The 27590-nt window shown below is 42.0% G+C and overlaps 1 protein-coding gene across 1 annotated transcript in view; it reads left to right on the top strand.

Moving 5' to 3' along the window:
* Window positions 1–27590, top strand: part of LOC145392948 (uncharacterized) — a 114211-nt gene that overhangs the window by 52859 nt on the left and 33762 nt on the right. Inside the window, exon 2 of the mRNA XM_080267236.1 lies at window positions 10361–10857. Coding sequence (XP_080123362.1) covers window positions 10361–10857 — 497 coding nt within the window. The remainder of the gene's footprint in view (window positions 1–10360; window positions 10858–27590) is intronic.

Below are 27590 nucleotides of genomic sequence, written 5' to 3' on the forward strand. Positions count from 1 at the left end.
ACTCAATTCAGACGGGACCATCTCTCATGCACTGAATTAACATTATCACAATAAGCAGGCCTCCTTTTCGCCACTGATTAAGCATAATTTCCCCACGATCAGCATGGGGCTTCATTGCTGACAGCGTCCTGTGTGTGTGTGTGTTCTTACCTAATTGTATCTTTACAGGAATGAGTCAAGCTCGTACTGTCCCGTGTCTTAAACCATATTTATCGTACATATCCTTAAATTTGTGAATTGTTTTGGCACACACTATTTCATTTGGTAATGCATTCCATTGATCAATTGCTCTGTTTGGGAAACTGAATTTCCTTACGTCTTTATCACCTCTCGTCTTACGCAGTTTTTTGCAGTGTCCTCTTGCTGATGCTTCTCCATATGTTAAGTAATCATTTATGTCTATTGTCTCCTTTCCTGATATGCACTTATATAGCATTATCATGTCACCTCTTTTCCTTCTCTCCTGTAGTGTTGGTAGATTCAGTTTATTTAGTCTTTCTTTGTAGCTTAGGTCCCTTAAGCTTGGTATCCATCTTGTAGCGGCCCTTTGAACTTTTTCAATCTTGTCTATATGCTTTTTGAGATGAGGACTCCAGACTACTGATGCATATTCTAGAGTTGGTCTAATGAATGATGTTATTATCCTTCTTAGCATGTCTTCATTTATGTATGTGAATGCTATTTTCATATTTGCAAGCAGTGTATACATGTTCCTTACCTTCTCGCTGATGTGGTCAGCCGGAGATAGTCTGTTATTGATAATCACACCTAGGTCTTTCTCTCTTTCTGATGTGTATAGGGTTTTATTTCCTAACTTATAATCCCAATCAGGTCTTTTTCCACTTTTACCAAATTTGATCACATGACACTTGTCCTCATTGAATTCCATTTGCCATGTATTACTCCATTCATGAAGTTTATTTAATTCTTCTTGTAGCTCTTTACAAGAGTCTGTGTTAGTAATTCTCCTTTGTATTTTTGCATCATCTGCAAACATATTCAGATAGCTCTCATTTCCAGTGTTACTGTTTATATCATTTATATACACTAAAAACATGATTGGTGCCAGCACTGAACCCTGTGGTACTCCACTAGTCACTTCTTTCCATGATGAGTAGTTTCCTCTTAGTACTGTCCTCATTTCTCTTTTTATGAGAAAGTCTTGTGTGTGTGTGTGTGTGTGTGTGTGTGTGTGATAGTGAACCTTTGATTACTACTTGCACCCTATGTTTTTTCTCTGTTCCAACCCTGGAAAGACCTTTTTGTGTGTGTGTGTAATAAGTTGGTTTCGTTCATTTTCTGTTGCGGGGCCATTTTCCTGCTCCCTTTCTGATTGGCCTTGCCATGCAGTAAAACCTAGATCCCAGGAAGTTTTATGTCAGAAGAAGCATCTTTGTTTCTGAAACTTTGAACATCCAAGAGTTGGTTTCCTTTCCTGATTAACACCCACATATATTCTTCCACATCAGTCATCCATCATGACTTCACCTGACAAAGTCCTGCTTCCCACACTCACATACCATACCTTTGTCTTCTGGGATGTATGTCAAATTACTTGAACAAAACAGTTACAAGAATTACTGTAAATTGCAAAGAATGGTAATTGGTTCATATTCATAATATGAAGAAAATCTGTTTTTTATTAATGTTTCTGATAGAATATAATGATCATGTAATGGTCATCATGTAATGACCATCAGCACAGGTTTGCATTAATGACTGTGGTAGTGTGATGGTATTTTTTACCATGTGGCTTCATTATGAAGCCTATGACCATGTGTATCAGTGTTTATGATTATGGTAATTTGTATTTACAGCCAAGTTATGGTGTTGTTGTCCATGTAGTGGTGATATGATCATATGGTGGAGTTTATGGCTAATTGGTGGGGTTCTGGCCAATGAATATGGTGGGTTTTTGGCCCATGAACAGGTAATGATGTTTACGACATGGTGGTCGTGCATAAGACCAGGTGAAGGTGTTGATGCCCATGTGTTTGAGTACAGGTATATAATATCTCATTTTGTAGCACTGTATTCATGATCTTTTTAGTGGACTCTCTAATCCGACGATATTTAGATCCATATATCTGTCTAAGGTAGCATTTTCGTTGTTGGTCACTGTCAGTATCCAATGCAGCAAAAAAAAAGGTAACTGATGCAAGGATCTGCTCAGTGTTCCATCTGGTATATGACCTCGCATTCAAAATCAGCAACAAAGAACATGTGCAAAATATATCTGTCTGCAGTATCTATCTATTTCCAGATGCCTTAACCCCTACACCGCGGGCATGTTTACCAATGTTTTGCGTGTGCCGCGGGGTTATTCGGGCTCCGACAGACTCTCAAAAAATATTTGCCAAAAATCAGTTATTAGTCCTAGAATATTAAAATTACGTATGCTTATGGCACATACCTTCAGCTTTCTCCTGGAATGTTTGTTGAGCCTTCGTCAGTTACCGTAGGACTTGTGGAGACCTCTGAAGTTGGGTAACGAAGTCTCCACTTTACACTTCCTGACAACCCGTAATATGATTACTACAGCCAGATATGAATACTATAAACACTACTCTATGATTTTCAAGTAGTTTGGGATCCATACTCCAAAAAAAAAAAAAACTGTGAAAGCAATAAAAATTATGAGCGCGTCTGACCGTCGCACTTGCGCTAGTTCGCTCTTGGTACTCTGTCATTTATTATTCATAAAACCCCTCACACTTTATATTTCTATTACTATATAACACTTATATATATCTACAGTCTTTATCCATAAGTTTCCTTGAGTAGTATTAGTTTATTGTCACTGTAGGGATTCAATTTCTTTCAGTAAAATATGTAGCATTCACTTTCTTGTCCTGTATACTAGCATTGAGAGTGAATGTCACTTTCATCTTCACTCTCATAACTCATAGTATTCAGACATGCTAGAGTGAAACTTTCACTTTCATTACTCCTAGGGTATATACTCGTATTCTTATAATACTACTGTACTCATTTACATTTCTATTTACGTTCTCTATTTTATTTACGTTATTTACATTTCTATTTTATTTACACTGTGTTATGCACTGTCACTTGAAGTAACTTATAAAACTATTTTCCATTGTTCACGTATATTTACATTCATTACTTTCACTTGCTGTTTACACATTATTTACACATTATTTACAATTCCACTTGCACTGTTTTACTCAATAGAAAGATCGTAGTCACTCTTTTATCAATTGTCAGCCCTTTACCTCTTTCCACACGAGGTTTAGTAGGGGGTAAAGGTCACAGGGCCCTTTGCATGGGGGTGAAAAAGTCCCTGAAGTCAGCAAGACGAAACAGACGTACCTCCACTTCGGAAGATGAGAGTAAACTGATAAGGGAGGGCCGGGTGGAGGCCTACTTAGGGGATATTCAGTACTACCAATGTTAGCTCTTGAAACAGCTCTGTATAGCACTGAAATGATTGGCAGGAAATCTAGACAATACATTATAAATTAGGTAGTTCCAAGTGAATGTAAATATCACTAAGGCTTCTCCCTTCCCTCCTTATATGTATATTTATTACGAAAATAGATTATACGGCATATTTCAAGGGGAATAAAACAACGAAAATTAGCGAACGAGTGCACGTGAGGTGTTGTCAGGTGATAATTAGCCAATTCCAGGTGTATGGCACTCTCACTTACCTTATTTCTTTCTTGTATATATTATTTGGTATAAGAATAGGGCATAGGGCTTATTTCAATGGATGAAATCAGTGAAAAATTCCAGGGAAGATTTACTTAGCGTAGCACGGCCGGGCAGGCGAGAGGATAGGATAATGGAGGGGGGGTAGGGAGGGGAGTCAAGAACGGGGAGAAATGGCTAAATTGTCAACAATGGATGGGAGTACAGATGATATTAGGAGTGCTGACTAGTGTTGGACATTGGCAGTACTGATAGATGATACAAGCCCCCACTTGGAAGCCCGGGTGAATTCAAAATAACACAGAATCACAAAAGCGATGCCCCGCGGTATGATCCCTTGCTCCCAAGCGTCACAAAAGTGACGCCCCGCGGTTAAGGGGTTAATCCCATAAGGGGAGGCTACAAACAAATCACCTCCATGTCCCCCTGTCTCCCGCCATTTCACAGCCCTCCTCCCAGCTCACACTCCCCTCTCTCATATACTTCCTCCATCTTATCCTTGGCCTGCCCTTTCCTCTTCCTCCCCTCCACTTCACTCATATACACTCTCCTTGTTAGTCTCTCACTCTCTGTCCTCTCCACATGGCCAAACCACCTCAGTGTATTTCTCCTAACACTTTCTATCATATCCACATGCACACCACAGTGCTCCTTCACATCCTCATTTGTCAGTCTGTCTCTCCTTGTAATTCCACATGCTCTTCTCCAGTAACTCATTTCCACTGCCCTCACTCTCATTTTGTCTCCTTCCAACAAGGTCCAAGCTTCACTTTCATACATTATAGTTGGTATCCTAATACTATCATGCAGTGACTTTTTTTTTTTTTACTTCCATGCTCACTTCTCTGTTTCATATTACTGCTTTCAAAGAAGCAGCCACCTTTCTTCCTTGTCGTACCCTTTCAAGCACCTCATCCTCAAAACTTCCATCCTACTCATCACACTACCCAAGGACTGTACTTAAATGCACTCACATTTTCCAGTTCCTCATCGTCCAACCTGACTGTACATTTAGTGACTTCATTTCACTCGAAGACTGGAACTTTACTCTTCCCTACATTCATCTTTAGATTCTGTTTCTTATACACTCTCCCAGACTTGTTCATCAAGCCTTGTAGTCCCCCTTCGTCTTCACTTAATACAGTATCATCTGCAAACAGCAATACAGGTAGTTTCCAAATGCGGCCCTCTCTCATTAGGGCCACTCCAACATCCACTGCCCTACCTTGTGTCTCCTTTATAACCCCATCCATATACAGATTGAACAATCATGAAGACATGACATATCCCTGTTTCAATCCAACATTCAGATAGAAAAATTCACTCAGTTCACTGTCCACACACACTGCAGCCTTAGCACCCTCTTACATACTCTTCATGGGATTCAGCAACTTCCCCTTGACCCCATGTATTCTAAATATTTTCTACAGTCATTGTCTGTTCACTCTGCCATATGCTTTCTCTAAATCCATGAAGGATCCATACAACTTCTTTCCCTGCTCTAGAAGCTTTTCCACTGAAGATGTAAGGATAAATATCTGATCGACTCAACCTCTTCCCTTCGTGAAACTTCCCTTTTCTCCAACAAATTCCTCTGTTATTTCCCAAAATCTGTCAATAAGTATCCTACCATATACTGTATCTATTACACTAAGAAGACAAATGCCCGTATGATTACTACATACTTTTTTTTCCTTTGTACAGGCCTTACTTCCAGTCCTTCATGACTCTACTTTCCTCTCAAGCCAGTCTGCACATCTTCCATATCTGTTCTGCTGCTATCACTCCCCCATGCTTCAACTTTTCACCACACACTCCATCAGTTCCTGGGGCTTTCGCCATTTTGACTTTCTTGAATGCTTCCACTACTTCATCCAACTGATCTCTTCTGCCCTTCTCACCTCCCTCCTTCTCCCAGCCATTCCCCAGCCACTCATATTCACATTACACTCATTCTCTGTATCTAACAGTTCCGTAAAATGTTCTGTTCATCTTATTTTATTCTCCCTTCTCCAGAATTAATCTACCATTTTCATCTTTCACTCCCTGACTTACTTTTGTATCACCCTGTCTAACTCTTTTAACCTCTTTCCAGAACATTTTCTTACATTCCCTCCACTTTACACTCATATTCCTTCCAAATTCCTCATCCACTCACTTCTTACTCTTTCATATTAATCTCTTCACCACTCTCTTCCTCTCTACATGTACCTCTCTCCTCCATCTCTCAACTTCCTCCATGCCTTTGCTTCCCATCCACTTACCATATGCTTTCTACTTTTGCGCCACAGCTTGCCCTGCCACTTCATTCCACCATGCCGTTCCTTGCATCCCCTTTTGTCTTCTCTTTACCTCACACACCACCTCCCATGTTGCACAGATTTCTTCTGTGAAAATCATGCACATAGTTTCCACCTCCCCTATCTGCTCCAAATCATATTTACCCAATCACTCCACTTCTCTCTTATATTCTGCATTTTTTTCATCCTCTTGGACCCTTTCTACCTTCCTTGTATGGACTGCCATACTTCCTCCTGTCTTTGCCTTCTATTAATCCATTGCACTTGAACCTTGACTTTCATCACCACCAAGTTTTGGTGAGAAAGTCCACTCCCCAACTTCTGAAATCTCTTGCATCCATTACATACTTTCTCAATCTCTCATCCACACCCACGTAGTCAGTCATTGCTTTCCGTTCATTCAGTTCACCACCTACCCTTCTCATCACTCACCATGTATTCCTGTGGATTTTTTTGTGCCTAAAGAGGGAATTGGCTATCACTAACCCCCTCCCCACATAAATGTCAAATAGAGCACTGCCATTTTAATCCACTTTTGCAAGCACACCCCTCATGTGCAAAAAATATCACTGAATATCCTGTGCACTGGTATTTTGCTTATACACCAAGTTTGAGGTTCAAAATGAACTGTATAAATACATGTTTCTTAATCCCCCCCATGTAATTCAGGCATAAAAAAATCATTAATAGTCACATAATGGAATAAGGGTGGGAGGGGGGCGTTGAGATGTGATCTAACCGCAAAATGGGGCATGACCAGGAAAAGGTTGAGAACCTCTGTTCTAAAATATTAGACATCCTTTTCAAATGGTAGTTAATGTCTTATATAGTGTCCAGTGTATCAAGGGTTCATAGTATATGTGCTGTACTACTGTATATATGTGTATGACTTGGATATAATGTATATTAAAGGGTTACCTTTGTTATATTAGAATTTAATATACCTCATAACAGTACTGTACAGTACAGTGACTTTGGAAAGAGGAACATTGGTGTTCACCCTCCCACTCCCAAACCTTGTGGCCAACAGACAGTGATGATGTGAACTTGAATAACTTAATAATTCTTAGGTATGTATACATGTATGTACTAGCACATATTGTAGTAGCTGGCTTGCACATGCCTTATGTGGTTGGGCACTTCTGCTATAGGGCACATTTATTTACTTATATATTTTTTTATCCATATCTTGTGAGTTTTTGTGTGAGTGGGCACCTCTACTTGATGGTACACTTTCAAGCTGTATTGTGTGAGTCTGATTTGAGTGGGGCCTCTACTTGATGGTGCATTTTCAAGCCATATTGTATTGATCTTTAAGGGTAACTGATACTTAGAACCAAGGCATGCCACTTTTTGTCCCTGGAAAAGTGACCCAACCCCACACAGCATCACACACATGTGTGGTGTGGAAGGTTTCTTGAGTTTATGGTAGTAGCAGTAGTACTGTAGATCAGTCCCAGTCTGTCTGATTGAGCAGACCCATCAACTGCAGACAAGCAATTACCCCTGCAGGGCTGTCATGTGCAGTGTTCTATTGTTCCCTTGCAGTGCTCAGGTTTGGTTCCTGGATGGATGCCACGTTTGCATCATTCCACCCGTTAACAGGTGCACTGTAATAGGCTCCACATCACTCCACTGTTTGGTTATAAGGTTACCACCCAGTGTTGTAAATGGCTTCCTGGATTGCTGGAAACGATTACGCTTGCCACTCAGTTTAAAGTCACCTAAGGAAGAAGTACACAGCACTGTATCAAGCGAGTGGATGATAGTTGCCACCACTTACCACTTGGGGTTTAGGGGGAGAAGTGTATATGGAAATTTATGCTGGAGTGGCTGTGTATGTCACTGAAGGAATTTTGACAGGTATTGGTATGGACTATTTCTGGAGTTCAGGATAAAAAGTGCATGAGAAAATTTGTGAAGTGGCAGTGTGTGTAAGTGTATACATCACTGAGGGAACCTTGACATGTAAGAACACATAAAAGACATACTCCTGCACCTTCTTAAATGTCTGCCAAAAGTGGGATTGAACCCAAATTAAAAGTACTGGTAGATATACCATACTGTATGTTTAGATTAGGTCAAATAAATTTGTGAAGTGGCAGTGTGTGTAAGTGTATACATCACTGAGGGAACCTTGACATGTAAGAACACATAAAAGACATACTCCTGCACCTTCTTAAATGTCTGCCAAAAGTGGGATTGAACCCAAATTAAAAGTACTGGTAGATATACCATACTGTATGTTTAGATTAGGTCAAATAAGGTTGTTTCTTAATAAAATTAAAAGGAAAATAGAATACTGTACCATGTGTAGGCTACAGTAATACTGTAATACTATACTCCATTTCACCAAGTCTGGCACCAAGTCAATGATGTCATCAACACCTGTAGCATTGATAAAGATCCTCAGTACTGGATACACCATTTTGTATTGCCTTTATATTGGTTCTCAAGGTAATAAATAGAGGTTCACCTAGTGAAGAGGATTCACATCAGCACTATAGGCATTGACGACATCACTGATGGTGCCAAACTTGGTGAAATGGGGTATAGTGTTGCATCAAGTATTTATCAATAATTTAGCCTACACATTGCATAGACTGCTAAAGAGACATTCTTCCTTCTTATAAACACAGATATGTGTCAAGTTATCTAGGTGCAGTAATCCTAATTTGCCAGTCTAATGCAGTACCAAGCTTGCATGTCTTAACCCCTTAAACGCGGCTGTGTACAGTCGTTCCACCCCGAGTGGCGGTGTTGTAACGCTGTCTGAGTACCTGTAGGAAAATATTCGCCAAAAATCAGAGATTAATCCTAGAACATTATACTTGGTATGGCAGATAGTACTTACATTCAGCTTTCTCCAGAGACAGGTGTTGAGCCTTCGTGGACTACCCAAGGACTTGTGGAGACTTGCAAAGTTGGGTAACCAAATCTTCACTTTCACACCTCCAGCAACCCGGTTTCCCCTCTACCACAGCCTCATTCTGTCACAGTAAACTTTATACTACAACGTAAAGGTAGTTAGGAATCCGTATTTGTACAATAAGCACTGAAAATAAGGCTAAAATCAACGGAGCGTACGGCCGACATGCACTGTGGCGGCGGTCTTCCCGTCACTCAACAAACATTTCCATTTTCACAGCTAAAAACAAGTATACTACATTATTTTCAATCATATTACTTCCCAAAAGATCACCACGGCGTGCTTTTTATTCTGCCTTACGTCCGCCACTTTATTCTTGTTCCTGTCGGCCGCTTGCACTGACTGGGAAGAGCTAGAACTCGCCATAATCTCACTTTGAAAGCCTGCAGTAAACTGACGCTAAACAGGGGCAAACCATGAGAAAAAAAGCTAGTGTTACAACTGGGGAAACAAGCGTTTCCTAGTAGCATAAACTGCTTGTGAGAGGAGAGCGCAGATTTACAGTTCTGAGTGCTCAGAGCGCTGCCATGTATCACAGCCAGGCTGGCCGGGCCGTGGTGGGGGGAGGGGACGGGGGGAAAACGCGATATTTGGCAACAACTGAGGTCAGTAGTACAAAGGTAAAGTATGCTAGTTGTAGCTAGAGGGTGGTGGTACTGATAGACAATACCAGCTGGAGCCTGCTTGCCCGCGGTTATTCAAAATTTACTCAAATCGCAAACGCGACGATCCGCCGTTATGTCCTTTGGGCCGACTGTCGCAAATGCGACGATCCGCGTTTAAGGGGTTAAGTCAGTTACAGTTCCCCCTCCCTCCCCCCCAAAAAAAATAAATAAGTCATAATACTAATACTGTATCCCTCATGTTAGGCATTATAATCTCTGAGCTGAAAGCTGTTGTATTCAGACCAGTACTTTGCATTTTGCACACCAGAAACATGTTCATGATAATAGAAACTGAGAAATGAAAAGGATGGTGGTATATAGTAAATTGGTGATAATATCAGGGGCCTCAAGTCTGCCTCTTCAAACCCACTCTCAGGGACTCTAGTTCAGAAGTGGATATTGTTTTATCTTGTGTCCAATGCACTGATATCTTTCGCTTTTCTTTGAATGTAAGTGTGACATCTGAAGACATTACATTCCTCAGTGTTGATTAAGGGACCTTTGCATAACTGGGTAGTGGAGCTGCCACCATATGGAGGTATCCCTCTTTAGTATCTGATAGGTTTAAGGTGTCTGATTAAAATAAGAGTCCATTATAGTGAGGTTTATCTGTATACAGAACTGTGCTTTAATACAGAACTGTGCTTGTGTGTGTGTGTGTGTGTGTGTGCATATACAGGTAACTAAATGTGTAGTAATATTTTAATACTCTGTTATATGGTCAAATCAGTCACATTTTGACCTCTGGTATAACAGTTCAGGATATTTATTGTTATTGTACTTTGTTTCAGGTCCTGGTGGCAACATGAGCTACTTGCCTCCATGGGCACCCGCATCTGGTGGGGGGCACTACCCTCCTCACATGATCACTCCACACCCCTCCTCCACATCCTCCTCAGCAGCCCCACACACCTCACACAGTAGCAGTACACAATCCCAAATCACAGCTTCAGTGTACCAGACACTCTCCCCAGTGGTGAAGAGCACCACCTCAACCAGTGTGTCTGTCACCCAATCCACCAGTGCCCCCAAGACTTCCACTCTGCCCTCCTCTGGGTCTGCTGCCTCCCCTACCTCCACAACCTCATCTGCCCCATCCTCAGGCTCTTCTGTGTCCCTTGGCGATCCTTATGAACCACAGGGATTCCAGCGCTCAAATACACCACCACTCAAGAGACCCAACCTTGGAGAAAAGTCCGATAGTTCAAGTATGAGTGAGCCCCCCCCTGAAATGCTTCTTGCCTTGGCAGGACCTAGCTCCATGGACTTCAAATCTGCAAGAAAGTATGTTGAATACTGGCATTTTGTTAAGTAATAACTGTACAGTATAGTGTAACTAATAAGTTATGTTGTAATTTACCTAGTCACAAGCTAAAATTGCGGACTGTAGTTAAGAATTGACAGGGAAGATGGCAGTAAAAAGAACAAGCTGAAGTCCTGGAAGCACAGTACAATAGCATATAGTGTGTGGACCCCTCTTTTAAGGGCTAGATGAAAGTCTTGCTGGATGAAATTGGATTTTAAGCTTGCTTAAAACTACTCCAGCAGAGTTGGATCACCTAGGCACATGTCAGACTCATAATCTTCATAAGGAGTATCCACAACTGGGCCATTCCATGCAGTGAACCAGTTCTCTTGCTGTAGACAGCACTTCACCGCAGTGAGACATGGGGAAGAGTGTGGAGGTTTGATTCCTGGATGGACACCACATTTGCATCTCCACCCAGTAAAAGAGGGCCACCATAGTAGGTTGCACATCACCTTATTATTTGGCTATATGGTCTCCATTCAGCATTATTAATAGTTTCTTGGGTTAAAGGAAACCATTAAGACTGAAATGGAAAGAGGAGTAATAAAAAGTGAGAGAAAAGGTGGGGGAAATAGGAAGAGGGGAGGGCAGATACAGAAAAAGAATAATAAATGTGAAGGAAGTAAGCAGCAGTACATAACGTGAATGGATGATATTCACCACTACCTACCACCAGTTAATATGGTACCTGTGGCTTGAAGCAGCTGACAGAGGATCATTTATCTGGTGACTGTTCAAGGGTTGTGTGTACCCTCAGTTCCCCAATCATCCAGTCTTATTTACCTCTTGCCTGTCACATCTTGCCACCTTTCATATATGGGTACAGATGTCTGATATTCATGGCTAGCATATTATTAAATTTACAAGTAGTTGATACAATGATGTATTCATCTCCTGTGCTTGTTCACATAATGCCACTCAGGGATGAGGGAGGCTTGTCACTCTCATCTTGAATGTCAGGATCAACTTGCCTAGCCCTGGACTCCTATGCTCCTCATGGAGCTACAGAGGGTTGGATGATGCTGGTGATAAGAAACTGTGACATGCTCAACAGAAACCTATAGCCTACTTCATGAGACAGTTTTGAATAGACATTGCCTCTTAACATTGATTCACATATTGATCGTGTCTCTGATGACAGTAACATATTTTGGATTGATCTTGCAAATAATCTAGTAAAGAAGTTTGAATCTACAATAAATTAGGTGGCAAGGCTTAAGTGTGGTCTCCAAGAATCCTCACTACCTCATTTGTAATTGAGTTACACTGGCTGTCAGTAAAAACTAGAATAGAATTTAACCCCTAAAGACTGCAGATCTCCTAGCCCCTGTATCTCGAGATCAGCTAAAAAGGTCCGATTTTTTAACTTTCACCACAGTGAATTTTTCTCACAGGTTTCAAGAGTTTGAGTTTACACACCTGAAAATTTAAGTTTGTCACATGACTTACAGCTACCTCAATATCGACCATCAAAGTACGTCAAAAATAAAAATTGTTACCTTTTGTGTATAGAGAGAGAAAGAGAGAAAAAAAAAGGGCACCAAAGTAAATTTTGGTTTTGTAGGTTTGGAGAGCTTGATTGTACACACCAGAAAATGTTTATTTCACTCTCACGTGTCTAATGGTTAGTGCACAATCGACTGTTAAAAAAAAAAAAAAAAAAAGTCACTCCTCACTGTGAGCAAGAATGGGATGTCCTTGAGAAATAAAGGGGAATGGGGAAGTGGAGGGAGTGTGGGGGGGTATCGGGAGGGGGGGGGGAAAGGGAGGGACTATGGCTGCCACACACATCCAATATGGTCTATTGGGGGTATGGGGGGTAGTTTGGGTGGGAAGGGACACAGAAGGCAGGATCCAATGGGTCAAAGGGAGGTGAAGAGATGGCCTGGGGATGGGGGGAGGGTCCCCACACCCGGGGAGAGGGCCGAATCATTCCTTCCACCACCTGATCTCTTAGATCTCATTGGCCAGGTCCCATATACGTCATAAAGAGGGGGTACTACCTACCACCAGTTTTTGGTAGCCTCTGTACCATTGAAACCCATAGGACTTTATGCAACATTTTCTGTAACTGTCGTTTGACAGCCATTGGTCTTTAGGGGTTAAACCATGTCTTATGACATACAGGGCTTGTATGTTTGGCAGACCTTGTGTTGGCATGCACAGGTTATTGTGAAGTCCTGTAGTTGACAGCCAAACACCAAACAATGGACGTGCCAAGAATGACAACATGGAATGCGAGAGGTGCTAATGACAAAGTGGAAAAAAAGGAAATTATAGTTACTTGAGGGTGCAAAAGTTAACATATGTAGGCTAACTAAGACCAGATGATGAATGTGTAAAAGAGTAAGACTATGGATTGGATATATGTGCTGCTGTAGATTAGTATGAAAGAGCAAAGGAGGGTGTATGCATTGCTATATGCAAGTTATGGCAGAAGAGTACTAGGGAGTATAGGTCAGTTGGATCCTGGATTGTATAAATAAAAATGAAGTTGGGAATACAAATGTGGGCAACTGTTTGTGTGTATGCCCCAGCAGAGGACCTATCAGCTAGAGTGGAAGATGAATTTTGGATGAATGTGGAATCATGCATAGAAGAGTTTGAGAGAAGTGAGAGTGTTCTTGATTGGATGTGTCAGTGGAAAAGTGGGAAATGTTGAGTAAATGGGATGGTTGGTCAGTGGGGTGTTCTGACTGAATTGGATGGAAATAGTGGTGCTCTGGTGGATATTTGTGTGGGGAAGGTCTTGGCACTAGGTAGTACCTTCTTTAGGCACAAAATGACCCACAGGTATCCATAGTGATTGATTAGGAGAATGGGTATTGAGTTGGATACAGTGGTTAATTGTGTGTGTCTGGATGAGTGATGGAGAAGGTCTGGGTTGGACACAATACTGGTACAGCACCAATTTTCTGTCATCAGATGGTTCAGAGCTTCTTATAATCCATAGAAAGTTACAAGAGGACACTTGAAATTCCCATGCCCACCAGACTAGTTTACTGGGCAGCCACAGATAGTCTTAAGTGCAGCGCGTGGTCACTTTGATTGCTTAAACTGCATGTCTTGATGGCAATCCCTGTATTTTGTCTGATTCTTATTTTACTTACATGTAACCCTAGCTATGGCTTCTGAGAAAGATGCAATTGTTGGTGGTGGTGTCAGGCATAAACATCAGTCTATTCCAAAACAGTCAAACCTCCTTGATCGTTATTAATTGGTCTGCCAAATACTGTAATGACGAAACCCCTCCATAACCAAGTAAAGCAATAATTGGAAGTATGTGTTAATTCGGTCAGGGACCGTAAGTTTACTTTTTTTTTTTTTTTTTCTTAATACCCAGATACCTGTACTAACTCCTAAATGGATAGGAGGGGCTACTGGATGAGCAATGTTTACACTGATTCTGCTAGTCTCACTCATGAACCAGATGACCCTTTTCTCTCATATTTCTGCTAATTGCTTTTATGAGCCAGTATTCCTTTCAGTGACTGTATTATGTATGTGAAAATGAAATTCTGACAGTTAACCATACCTAACCATCGGTTTCTGTTCTTGTGAATATGACACTTATCAACACATTTGTCATTCTTTTAGTTAATATACCCTTAAATACAATCACCACTTGAGTTTATTCTTTATTTCTACTGCAGTCAAATTAAAAAGAATTTTCCATCACTGGTACAGTATTTCCCATGACACTTTATACATGAGTGTGGAGTGCATAACGCTTTATCATGATTTCAGGTTGTTTGCATGTGGAACCTACTTGCCATAAATCATGCCATTACCATAGTCACTGATATGTAGCCACCCAGTGACTTATCACAGTGGCTGCCCATATTTTCACATATATTTTTACTCACCTGTCTGGTCACAGTGGTGTATTAACAGTAATTTGGAGGGATTTAATTCAGTAAGGCATTTCTATTTTATGTCCATCCGTCCATCCAACCATCATCCAATCCTACGTTGCCCCATGATGAGCATAGGAGCCCGGGGCTAGGCAAGTTGGTCCTGACGTTCTATTTTGTATTAAAAAAAAAAAAAAAAAAGTGGAGGATAAGGTAGAACCGCTGAAAAAAATGGACCATGGTGTTCCTATGTGAAAGTTGGGTGACACGTGGTATTGGTTCATTAACCGTTCATGTTATAAAGAAGCAAAGGGAAAACAGTACTGAAATTCCATGAAGACAGTGATTCAAAGAAGCAAATGAACATTGGAAAATCCATGAAAGATGGTAAGAATACTGGGCATGAGAGTGGTGATGGAATGGTTTTGACAGTGTTGGATGAAGTGGACTTGTGAAGTTGCATAATAATGAACCAGGCTCATTTGATCCAGAAAGGACTTAAATTAGAACATGAGTGTGATTACACTGAACGTTAGTGGGTCGGAGGTGTATTCTTGAATTTATACGTTACCTCTGTTGGTCCCTGTTGAATTATTATATGCGACATATGTGGAGAGGAAAAAGGAGGGGATAAATGATGATCCTGAAAGAAAAATGAATGCAAATTACTCTGAAAAAGGAAGTTATTCTGGAAAGAGGTGCAAAAATGTAGAAGTGACAGTGGAAGGAAATGTGAAAGTGTGAAGGATGTAGGTGGTAGATTATTAACCCATGGGGATGAAGTAAGGACCAGATGGAAAGAATATTTTGAAAGCCTGGTGAATGGGAATAGAGAGAGCAGAGCCACTGTAAACATGATTGGTTTTTGGGGTGTGCAGAGAAGGAATGCAGTGCCAGGAAACATGACACTGGCACAGGTGAAGAAAGTTGTGAAGCAACTGAAAAATGAGAAAGCAGCAGGGATACAGATTGAACAGCCATGGAGACATGACACATCCCTGTTTCACCCCAACCTTCAAATAGAAAAACTCACTCAGTTCACTATCCACACCACTGCAGCCTTAGCACCCTCATACATACTCTTCACAGCATCCAGTAACTTCCCATCTACTCCATATATTCTTAATACTTTCCACAATCCTTGTCTATCCACCCTGTCTTATGCTTTCTCCAAATCCATGAAGGCCACATACAACTTCTTTCTCTTCTCTAGAAACTTTTCCACTAAAGATCTAAGAATGAATATCTGATCTACACAACCTCTTCCCATCCTAAAACCTCCGTGTTCTTCTCCAACTAATTCCTCTGTTATTTCCCTAACTTGGTCAATAAGTATCCTACTGTATACTTTTCCTGCTACACTAAGAAGACAAATTCCCCTATGATTACCACTCACTTCTTTTTCCCCTTTCCCTTCGTACAAGGGTATAATTATGCCTGACTTCCAATCCTCTGGGGCTCTACCTTCCTCCCAGGCCAGCCTGCACATTTTCCACATCCATTCTATGTGTAGATCAAATATTTGCAGTAAGGCAGATAGTGTAGAATGTTTGTAAGAAGGACTATAAGATGTTTATGGCATTTATGGATCTGGAAAAAGCATATGACAAAGTAGACAGAGAAGGGTTGTGGAAGGTTCTGCACATGTACGATGTAGATGGTAAGCTGCTAGGTGCTGTCGAGAGTTTTTATGGTGATAGTGAAGCATGTGTAAGGGTAAATGGGCATCTAAGTGAATAGTTCACAATTGGTGTAGACGCGTGACATGGTTGTGTGATGTGCCCATGGTTGTTCAATATATATATTTATATATGTATGGATGGGGTGATAAGAGAAGTAAAAACATGATTAATGGAGAAAGGGATAGCATTTAAATGAATGATGATGGATGGAATATCTCAAATTTGTTGTATGCTAATGATGCAGTACTACTTGCAAATACTGTACAAGAATTTGGTAGACTGATCCAGAGCTTTTCTGATGTCTGTGAGTGTCATGCCTTGAGAGTGAATGTAGAAAAGAGTAAAGTGATGGTTATTGAAAGAGAAGGTGACTCCCAGTGTGATGTCACAGTGAATGGAGAGAGACTGGAATTGGTAAGAGTGTTCAAGTACCTGGGTACAGTGACAGAAAAGAGAGGATAATGTGCAAAAGACGTGGAAAGTAGAGTGACACAAGGAAGGAAAGTAGCTGGTGCTATGAAGGCCTTGATAAGAAACACAGACTTGAGTATTGCAGCTGCACGAAGCTTACATGAAGGATGGCAGCTTTAACATATGGATGTGAGACTATGATGTGGCATGAAAATGAAAAGTCAAGAGTGAGAGAAGTGGAGATGGAACTGCTGAGGAATATATGTGGAGTACAGAGAGTGGATAGGATACTAAATAATGTGGTTCATGAAAGATGCGGAGTGAGGAAGTCTGTGGACACCAGAATCGAAGAGAGTGTACTGAGATGGTATGGTCATGTGGAGAGAATGGATAACAATAGAGTGGTGAAAAAGATATATCTGAGCGAATCTGAAAGATGGAGGAGGCAAAGTACGTCAAGGAGAAGGTGGAGGGATATGGTGGATAAGTGTGTAAGGAAGAGAAGTTCGGAAGTCGATGAGGCTAGCGGACTGACAAGAGATCGAGCTACATGGATTCAGTGTTGTGAGAAGAAGTGCATGATGAAGGATTTGGCACCCCTTTTTAACGTGATGCATCCGGATTGATTCTACCGGATACGTTTATGTGAAGCTACAGAATGTGGTGAAAGTTTTTGGCATATCAGATAGAGCCAGGATTCCAGGGGCTTGAATGATGAGTGAATGGAAGTTGGCCCATTGAATTGGGCAGACTCAGGCTCTGGACGTTGCTACTCCTCACCCTGCCCTAGGGTAGGAAAGGAGGTCTGGATGATGATGACGATGATGATGATGACATGTGTTGTCATGGTTAGTCCGTCAAACGGTTCATCCAGCAAGGCTCTGGAACCAAGGACGCTGGTAAATTGATGTTGTACCTGTAGTGTGTGCAGGTTGGGAGAGCGGACTATCAGATCATTACAGTACATAGTATTGTACAAAGTAAAGATACAAAAGTCATGGGTAAACAGAGGTAGAAGAGGAAAAGAGAAGTGCTTCCTGCAAAGGGAGTAGAAAGCCTACTGGAGGAAGAAAAGAGATAGAATACAAGACAGAAATGGGGTAGGGAGTGGGTAGATATGATTTGGAGCAGGTGGAGGAACTAGGAGGCATGTGTAAGATATTCATAGAAAAAATTTGTGCAGCATGTGAGGTAGTATGTGGGTTGAAAAGAAGATGTAATGGGGTGAAAGGAACAGTTTGGTGGAATCAGTGCGGTGGATTGAAAAGGTGAAACAAGCTATGACAGAGGAGTAGACAGCATATAGTTATTGGACGGGAGGTAGAGGAATGAATAATGGTAAGAGATATAAAAGAGAGTAAAATGTAGAGGAGAAGAGATGTGAGAAGACTAATAAGGGGGAGTAAGAAATGAGTAGGTGAGGAGTTTGGAAGAAATCTGAGAGTAAAGCGAGGGGAATTGTTTTGTTTCATTTTGTTTATAAAAGCTCCAACATGCATCCATGCATCAGCATTGGTCACCTAATGGCTGTCCATGCTGCTCGATATCTGGCAGTCTCTCTGTTCAGACCCTTATCCCAATGGTCACACTCTGTGATCTTGTCCCGGGTCTTTGTAGCCCTGTCCCCAGCATTCACACTTCTCACTTTCTGTGCCCAGTTTTCATCCCCCATCCTCTCCACATGCCCAAACCATCTCAATCTACTCCCTCCTCATCCAGTTCCATTTCCCCTTCCAACTCATCCATCATAAACCTAGCCTCCTCAGGCCTTGCATTCAAGGACACAGTACACATCTACCTAATCATTGTCATTTCTGTACATTTGAGACTATGAATATCCTCTTCCTTAACTGCCCAGGTCTCACTACCATACAGCATTACACTGATAACAGAGGTAGAAGAGGAAAAGAGAAGTGCTTCCTTGAAAGGGAGTAGAAAGCCTACTGGAGGAAGAAAAGAGATAGAATACAAGACGGAAGTGGAGGAGGGAGTGGGTAGATATGATTTGGAGCATACAAAAATCCCCTAGCACAGAGGGAGAGCCCTCTCAGTGTTAGGAGAGGCAGCAGCCCCCTGGACTTCTTCCAACTACTCCTAACTGTAGCTACAGAGCTAGCTGCAGCCCCACCTCCTGCACATAATATGTCTCCCAGGTAACAAAACTCTTCCACACACTCAAAAAGCGACCAGCAAGATCAGTCCTTTTACGCCTGACAGTCTCCACATGCTCTGCCCAACACATTGCACACACAAAATTAGCGTTATCTTGCAGTCTACCTGTAATACCACTTTATTTCTTATGCACTCACATATCACAGATAATGCACACCGTGGAATTACTTCCCATGTCCTTGTGGCAAACCATACATGGCCATTCTCCCTCTTCTTTGACAGGACTGCCACAAGCTGTAGATACAGTACCATCACTTTTGTTTTATCAGCATTTACTCGCAAGCCCTTGTGCCCCATACCATCTCTTCACTTCCTGATTCTTTCCATCACCTCCCTTTCATTCTCGGCAGTCAACACCAAGTCATCAGCATACAACATCTTCCACAGGAGTCCATTTCTGAACTCATGTAAGAGGGCTTGAAGCACTGTGATAAATTATAAGGGGCTTAGCACTGACCCCAGATGCCAGCCAGCATTCATGGAAGACTCATCACTCAAATCTCCATTCACTCTAGCCAGTCACTACTTGATCCCCAGTTTTCATATTGCCCACTTCACCTCCTCCCTGGAGACTCTGTCAGAGGCCATCTTCAGATCAGCAAAACAAAGTACAGATCTCTTTTCTTTTCTATATATTTTTCCTGAAGCTCTTGAACAATGATATTTCTATATCTTTTTCCTGAAGCTGTTGAACAATGAATATGGCATCAGGGAATGTAAGAAACGATTTTGGAGGGACGTCAGGAATGTAAGACTGTGTGGTAATGGAAGTAACAGTTGATAAAAAATGGCAGAATGTTGGTGGAAAACCGAGAAAAAGTGAGCAGATGGAGGAAACATTTAAGGAGTTTTTGAATGAAGAGAATGAAAATAGTACAAATACAAGTGGTTTGGGAGTGGCTGGGAGAAGAGAAGCAAGTGGTAGGCTTGTAGTGTAGTGTTCTGGTTAAGGTTTTGTATTGTCCTGTACCTGAAATGAGTATGTAGGTGTTTCTTTATTGCTAGTGTAGTAGTAGTAGTAGTTGTTCCCTAGGCAGTCTGGCCGAATAGCCCTGATTCCCTAATGAAGGCCACGGCTGAGACTGGGCTTTCTCACAGAGCTTTCAAGGAATGTATGTTGTGTTGTTGGCACAGGTGATTGTGTGCAATGCAGTCTTCCATAATGTGCTTAATAATATGGGGTGCTGTGTTGCATTCTGGACAGGAATCAGCAATGGAGTCATCTAGCCTCTTCTGATAATTTAGGAGGGCTGGATGATGCCCACATCTCAGCCTGGCCAGGTGGACCTTCCTCACGAGGGAGATAGGATTCAGAAGGGTGGATATCAGGAGGTCGTGCATGCAGCTGTATGTTGTCTTTAAGTGACTGAATGGAGCGGTGAGTGAGTGGAAGCTGGTCTGAGGCGGGCGAAGGGAGAGAGATGACAATATTTGTGTATGTTATCGTGTGCTAGATGTTGTTTTGATGTTCATTGGTGTGTGTGGATGTGTTGCCATGTAGTGTAGTGGATGGTGTGGGTTTGTGGAGGCTGCAGCAAGAATATGGGTGCCTCTCATGTCTACATGATCCTTGACTTTGAGGACTTTGGTTTCTTGGTGTAGGTGGTCTGTGGGTGTAGTATCTGTGCAGCCTGTGATTATTTTTATGGCCTTGTTCTGTATGGCCTGTGGAGTGTTGTAGTGTGTTTTAGTAAGGTTAGAAGCCCAAGCAGGGCTTGCCAAATTCATCACTGAACATATATATTGTTTGTATACTGTGGTGGTGGTTTCTTTGTTGTGTCCAAATTTTGTATGGGCAAGTGACCTTAAGGCATTGAGTCTTGGTGTTAATTTATCTTTAATGTTTGTGGTGTTGTTTAAATGACATTGATGTATTGTATATTGCACCAAGGAGTGTTGTTTATGATGAGGTGTGGAATGTGACTTTTTTTGTCCAGTTTCCACTCACTCAACGTAGTGCTGCTCTCGGGTGTCTGCCCTGTCCTCTCCTCCATCCTTCTTTCCTTCCATCTTCATCTATCTTTCTTTCCTTCATTCTTTCCTCGTCCTTCTGCCTATGGGTGACTTTACGCTCCCTCTTCTGTCTTTCATTCCATCATTCTTTCTTCTTCCTTCTGCCTATGGGTGACCGTACACTGAGTGACAAGCCAAAAGGTTTCCTGTACACCAGGAAACCATTTACTATGCTGGGTGGTAACCATATAACCAAATTTTGGCACCTGGTGGTTTAGTGGGTAATTATTGTGCTCCAATCAGATTGAGCCGGTGAAGGTTTATATCCAAGGGGTGGTTGGGGTTTATTGCTCATGTAATGCCACTCAGGGATGAGTGAGGTTGGTCACTCTCATCTTAGATGTCAGGACCAACTGCCTAGCCCCGGGCTCCTGCGCTCCTCATGGGGCAATGTAGGATTGGATGATGGATGGATGTGGGAAGGGTCACTGTAGATTTGGCTGGGGAGTATTTTGAGCCTGTTTGTGGTGAACCATTCATGTAGTGTGTTGAGGTAAGGTTGGAGGGTATGTGCGGCTGTGTTTGCGTTTTGGTGTGTGCATGTAAGAGTTATGTCGTCTGCATAGGAAGCTGTGTGCATTTGTGGTGTGTGGGGTGTGGGTATGTTGTGGATGTATAGGTTAAAGAGAGTAGGGGACAAAGCAGATCCTTGTGAAGTTTCTGATGTTCGATGACTGACCGGCAAATGTTACATTTGCACATCTGCCCGCTAAATAGTTTGCCAGCCATCCTTTTGTGTTATTGTGCATGTTTGTGTTGAATATTTTGTTTGTGAGGTTGTGGTGGAGTATGGCATCAAAAGCTTTGCTAATGCCCAATGTGACTAGGAGTGTTCTGTGTGGTGACCAAACTGAATTGATGCTATCAAAAACTCTCTGTGTAAGGTCTGTAAGAAGAATGTTTGTGGAGTGTAGTGGCCTAAAACCATGTTGTGATGGAGCAAGGGGATTGTGAGGTGTAACTAGTTGTAATACCAGTCGTTCAGTGATTTTGGGCAGGGTGCAGAGGAGTGTGATGGGGCGATGTGAGGAAGGTAACATGGGGTCTTTGTTAGGTTTGGGGATAGTGATGATAGTGCCATGCTTTCAGATGTTGGGTATTATGTTATGTGAGTAGCTGTAGTTTGATATGTTCGTGAGTGCTTGAATGCCTTGTGGTCCAAGGTGTTTAAGGTGTATGTTGCTTATGTTGTCTGGTCCACAGGCAGTTGAGTGCTTAAGGTTGCTAATGATGTGCTTCATCTGGCTGTAAGTGAAAGGTGCGAAGTCTGGGTCAGTGGGGAACTGTCTCTTGTGTTGGATGACACGTCGGTCGTCGCAGTGGGGGTTTAGATTGCTGACATGTGAAAACTGATTGATGAGAGTGTTTGCTTGTTTGTTTGTTTGAAGGTATGGTGTCTGTTGTTGTGATGGCAGCGTGTGTTTGTGTTGCTGTTTGAGAGTGTGATGCTGTTTAGTGTTTTTTGTAGAGTTTGCTGGCGTTTGTTTTGTGATCATTTGTTTGGAGATAATTATTCCAAGTTAGGATTTGCTGTTCTAATATTTTATTGTTTATTTGAGTGTTGAGTTCTTGTATTTGTTGTGCGGTGTGTTGTGCATGGGGTTTTGGGGAGTGTCGTAATGTGTCCCATTGACTGATGAGGCCATGAATTTCTGGTGTGAAGTTGGGGTTGTGTCTCCTTCTGTTGCCTCCTTTGTCAGCATTTTGAATAATTGTATTGAAAGTGTGCACAGCAGTGTTGATGATTGTGATGGATGTACTGTTTAATGTTTCAAAGTGTTTTTCTGTTTCAGTTGTAAAGACCTCCCAGTTGGCTCTGTTATAATTAGTGTATGTGTGTCTGTGGCCAGCTGCGGTGTTTCCGGTTTTGGTAGTGATGGTGATTGGGAGGTGGTCAAAGTAAAGGGGTTTCACCACTCTCCAGGATGTTGTGGGGGCAAAGTTTGGGGAGCAAAAGGTGATGTCTGGGGATGATGGGAGGAAGAGGGCTTGGTGTAGGAAATGGGCATGTTGATGGAGATTATTGAGTAAGAAAAGATTATCTGTTTGGGACTGTAGTACCAGCCCTTTGTCTGTGTCAGTGTTGTTGACAGGCCAGGCCAACACCTTGGTGTTGAAATCACCACCCAGGATAATGTTGGGTATGTTAGTAATGTGGTGTATTTGTGGAGAGTAATTGTGTGGTACTGTAGGGGACGACTTGAGGGGAATGTATGTATTGGCAGTTGTTATGTGCAGTTTGTTACCAGTTCATATTTTAATTGCTTGTATTTTTGTTGTGGTGTCATATGGGGGGAGAAGTGACTTTGTGTGTGCACTAGTATACACATGAAAAGTTGATGGATTTGTGTACCAGGGTGATGAGTACAGTGCTACCGCCGTTGGCCCGGTCTTGTCTAATGGTGGTGAAATTATGAAATGTAGGTGTTTTTTGTGTTCTATGTAGTTTTGTTTCTTGTAAGATGGCAGTGTGTATGTTTTATTGCTTGATGAATTGTGTAAGTTCTTGTTTTTTGGTGTTGATGCCATCTATGTTGATTTGAAGAATTTATGTTGTGTGTATGATGTGTGTTGGGTGCTGCAGCACGGGGTGGAGGTGGAGGTATGAGTGGAGGGGAAGGGGTGGGAGAAAGTTGTGATGGAGGTAAGGCTGGGCTGCATTAGACTGGGGTGGAATGGGAGGGGTTGGGGGCTTGGATGGTGCGGGAAGGATCAGTGGGTTAGACCGAGGAGGTGTGGAGGAAGTGGGAGTGGGGTTTGTGGGGGGGTGAGTGGGTGGGAGGAAGGACCATAAGGAGCAGGCCAGGTTTTTGTGTAATATTTTCTGGATGCAAGTGTTGTGCAGGTGTAATGGGCCCAGTTCTTGCAAGAATTGCACTGAACTGAACGTTTGTATGTCGGCTTGAAGTGAGAGGTTTTGAGCATGCTGGACATGTGTATTTGTTGGTGGATCCTGGATTGCTCTTAGTGTCACCATCTAGAGGAAGTCTTTGTGAAATGACCGCCGGGGAGTCATTTCTTGGTGTAGAAAAAAACGGTGTTGTGTGTTTGTGTTGAGAGATGTGGTACTTGCCCAGGCGACCGAAACCACTGTTCATGGGCCCTGTGAAGGGCCGGGGGGGGTTTGCAGTGGTTTGGCCCCCATGCTGTCCTCCTCTGCTTCGACAGCCTCTTGGGGGTAGACCCACGGTGAAGATACCACCGCTCCAGGTCCATTGCTAGTGTTGAAATGTTTGGAGTTGGGATGTTGTTGAAGAGGGTCTAGTATTGTTTGTGTAGCACAGGAATTGTTTTATGTAACTAGTTGTGTTATATGGCTCTCTTATAATGACAGGGGTGTTATGTGTTAGCACAGGCTCCCACACAGAATTGTGTCCCTCTTGTATCAAGATATTCCCTAGCAGGGAGGACTTTAGTTTCAGAGTATAAGTGAGCTGTAAGAGTAGTAGTGGCACAGTAAGTAATGAGACAGAGCACTACATGTATTCTGTATGGTCTGCAAAATGTTGTAATGGGTGCTATATAGGATGGGGGGGAGCCCCATACAAGGGAGGCATAGGACATACTGATCTGATATACTGTATTATTCATAGAGTAGGAAGTGTTTCTATTTGTTGATTACAGGCTGCCCCTGTAAGCACCCTAGATGCACTGAGTCATGGGGTCCATTGTCTCCTAATGTCTTGTATGTGGTCCTTGAAGACGTGTCTTGTGTCATACAGTATGTCAGTGTGATCTTGGTATCTTAGTGTAGAGGGTATGTGGCACAGGTAAATTGTTAAATGTGATGACAGGGTGTATCTGTGCTTGCGATTGTTTCTGGTGAAAGTATGTGGTGGTGGATTTGGCTGGAGCAATTGTCAGCCTGTTGTCCTCAGCTCATGCAAGAGGTGCATTGAGCTAATCTTGTTGCATTGAGCAGGCTGTGTCTACGATGGCTGGAGCAATTGTCAGCCTGTTGTCCTCAGCTCATGCAAGAAGTGCATTGAGCTAGAATTGTTGCATTGAGCAGGCTGTGTCTACGATGTTTAGTTATTGTGGTAATATCATCTGTCTATGAGGCAGTGTTTGTGGGTGGTTATTGTGTGGGAATATAGAAATAACCCTATATACATTAGGGATGTTTACCAAAAAGTGTCAACTATCTATCTGTCTGTCTATTGCCAGATGCCATAATCCCATAAGGGGTGGCCATTTGACTTTGAGTTACTGTATTTGTTTTATGGGGAGGGGCACTAACCCTTCACCAACCCACTTGCTGACACGTAGGGAGCACGCATGGTTTGGGTATATGGTTACCATCCAGCGTTGTAAATGGTTTCTTGGCTTACAGGAGACCATTTGGCTTGTCACTTTGTGACATCTGTAAAGGAAAGAAAAACAATAAGAAGTGACAGGAATGATTGGATAAATAGGAAGAGAGGAGGGCAGGCATAGAAAAAGAATAATAAAGGCTAAGGAAGAAGTAGGCAGCACAACATCATGTGAGTGGATGATGGTCGCCACTAATATTGAATAATCCTGTTTCAAAGCAGTTTTCCCCTTAAGATTCTTAAGAAATGGTGGAGGTGCAATTCTGACCCCCCCTCTTGACACTCACAACAACTTAATCAATCCCAGTGGAAAGGCATAACAACGTAGTAATGTAAATAATTATAGTGTGTTGAAGTGTATATAGTCACTCCTTGATCAGCGTTAACTGGTCCTCCAAACTGCTGGTGTACCGTGAACCACATGACCATTTTCTCTTATATTCCTTATAGCTAATGAAGGAACCATTATTTTTTGTCAGTGTTATACAAAATTCTCATTAGTAACCATTCCTAGCCGTTAATTTCTCTCATTATTAACACATGTCACATTTTTTAGCTAAGGTTATCATAAAATAATTGTATCAACACTGATTTATTCAGAACTATCATCCCTGTCAAATCAGAAGCTTGAATATTTATGAAGGCACATTGAAGTGAGAATGTAGTGCCTCAAATATAACTACAATTCATGGTTGTTGGTGCGTGTGGAGATTGGCTGCTGCATGACACGCTGTTACCATAGTAATTGATATGTACTCAGTGATACCAGTATTTTGATGTATACTGTAATTCCATTCACCTGTCTGGTCAGAACAGTGTGTGAGTTCTGCCCAAAAGAAACTGAACTTTTTAAGGGGAGTGGATACCAGCAGGGACTGATTTTTGACTGACAAAGGCATTTTGCTAATGTTACCCCATAAAATAGCTCCAAGTATCACTCATTCTCTGTAAAAATTTGACAGCCGTACAACAATTCTTTCCCCTTCAAACAAATTATTTTGTAATTCCAATATTGAGGTCACTTCCCTGCAGAAGTCTCTGTTTTCTATGCAGTACATAATACGACCACTTTTCCAATTTTTTTTCTTTTTTTTCCGGCAAAAATTATGTCATATGTCTGGCAGTGGGAGTGTGAGTGTGTGGAGGGTGGCAGTGAGGCGGGTCTCGTCAGAGATGACACTGGGAGAGGTGAGACGTGCCAGCCTTGGTCTTAACCTGTTCTCAGTTTGCGCTAATCTTGGCCATTTCTTATCATTTTTGTACACTTTTTGAAGATGGAGCAACTGTCTAAGAAGCTACTGTAATGTCAGACGAATTTGACACCATTTCGAGTTCTTTCTCCACCATCACCACCTCCCCTCTCACCTGCCCTCCCTGCCACCACCTCACCTGACAACCCCCAACCTTCTACGTCTTTTTTTCCAACTTTGTCTTCTCCAACACCCTGTACCTCTTCATAACCATCCCCCCCCCCCAAAAAAAAAAGTACCTAAGTTGTTTCTGATCATACAGACACTGCAGGTCAAAAGAAAATGATATCTCAGAACTAAACTTATTGTCCTTTGGAGTGGTGTAACTACATTAGTTTTGATCATAAGTAAAAAAGCAAAATACCTACAAAAAGAGGAATGAAAGGGGAACATTGTGTGCATATATTTTTTTAGAGACTCTAATGATTTTTTGAACATGGCAAAAAGGGGGTAAAATTTTGGAAAAATACATAGGCAATATGGGAATTCTTTTGTTCAGCAATGGTGAAGAATATTACAAGACTTTTCGGGCAATTTATTTAATGAGGGTTTTATTAGTAACACTACCGTACCAAATATCACAGAGATCAGATGAACACACTTCCCCTGGTTCCCCATTTCTCACGTCTTTTTTTTTTTATACATATTATGCATACACTCAACCCTCGGCTATCATGGGTTCTGCTATAGCGTATCTCGCTTTCACGCCTATATAAAAAAATACCCAAATAACGTTATCATGCACTAAAAGCCTGCTATCGTGCACCAGAAATGTTCACAAATTTTGAAAAGGCCGGGCTCAGGTGCTCCACCCAGCCAGCAAAAGATTCACTCCATGATTGGTCGTGTGACAACAGCGCCAGTCGGGTGCTGATTGGCTGCCCAACCGAGTCTCCCACCCACCAAACCATTCAAGTGCGTGCCCTCAGACTGTGAACAATAACCTTTTTTGTGATATGACCATGGCCAATGTACCTCCTCCCTGTCCCTCTACCATCGCCCAACGTCATGCTGCGG

The sequence above is a fragment of the Coenobita brevimanus genome, chromosome 23 (assembly GCF_032717465.1).
Source record: "Coenobita brevimanus isolate Jiangsu-jjx chromosome 23, ASM3271746v2, whole genome shotgun sequence".
Classification (NCBI taxonomy): domain Eukaryota; kingdom Metazoa; phylum Arthropoda; class Malacostraca; order Decapoda; family Coenobitidae; genus Coenobita; species Coenobita brevimanus.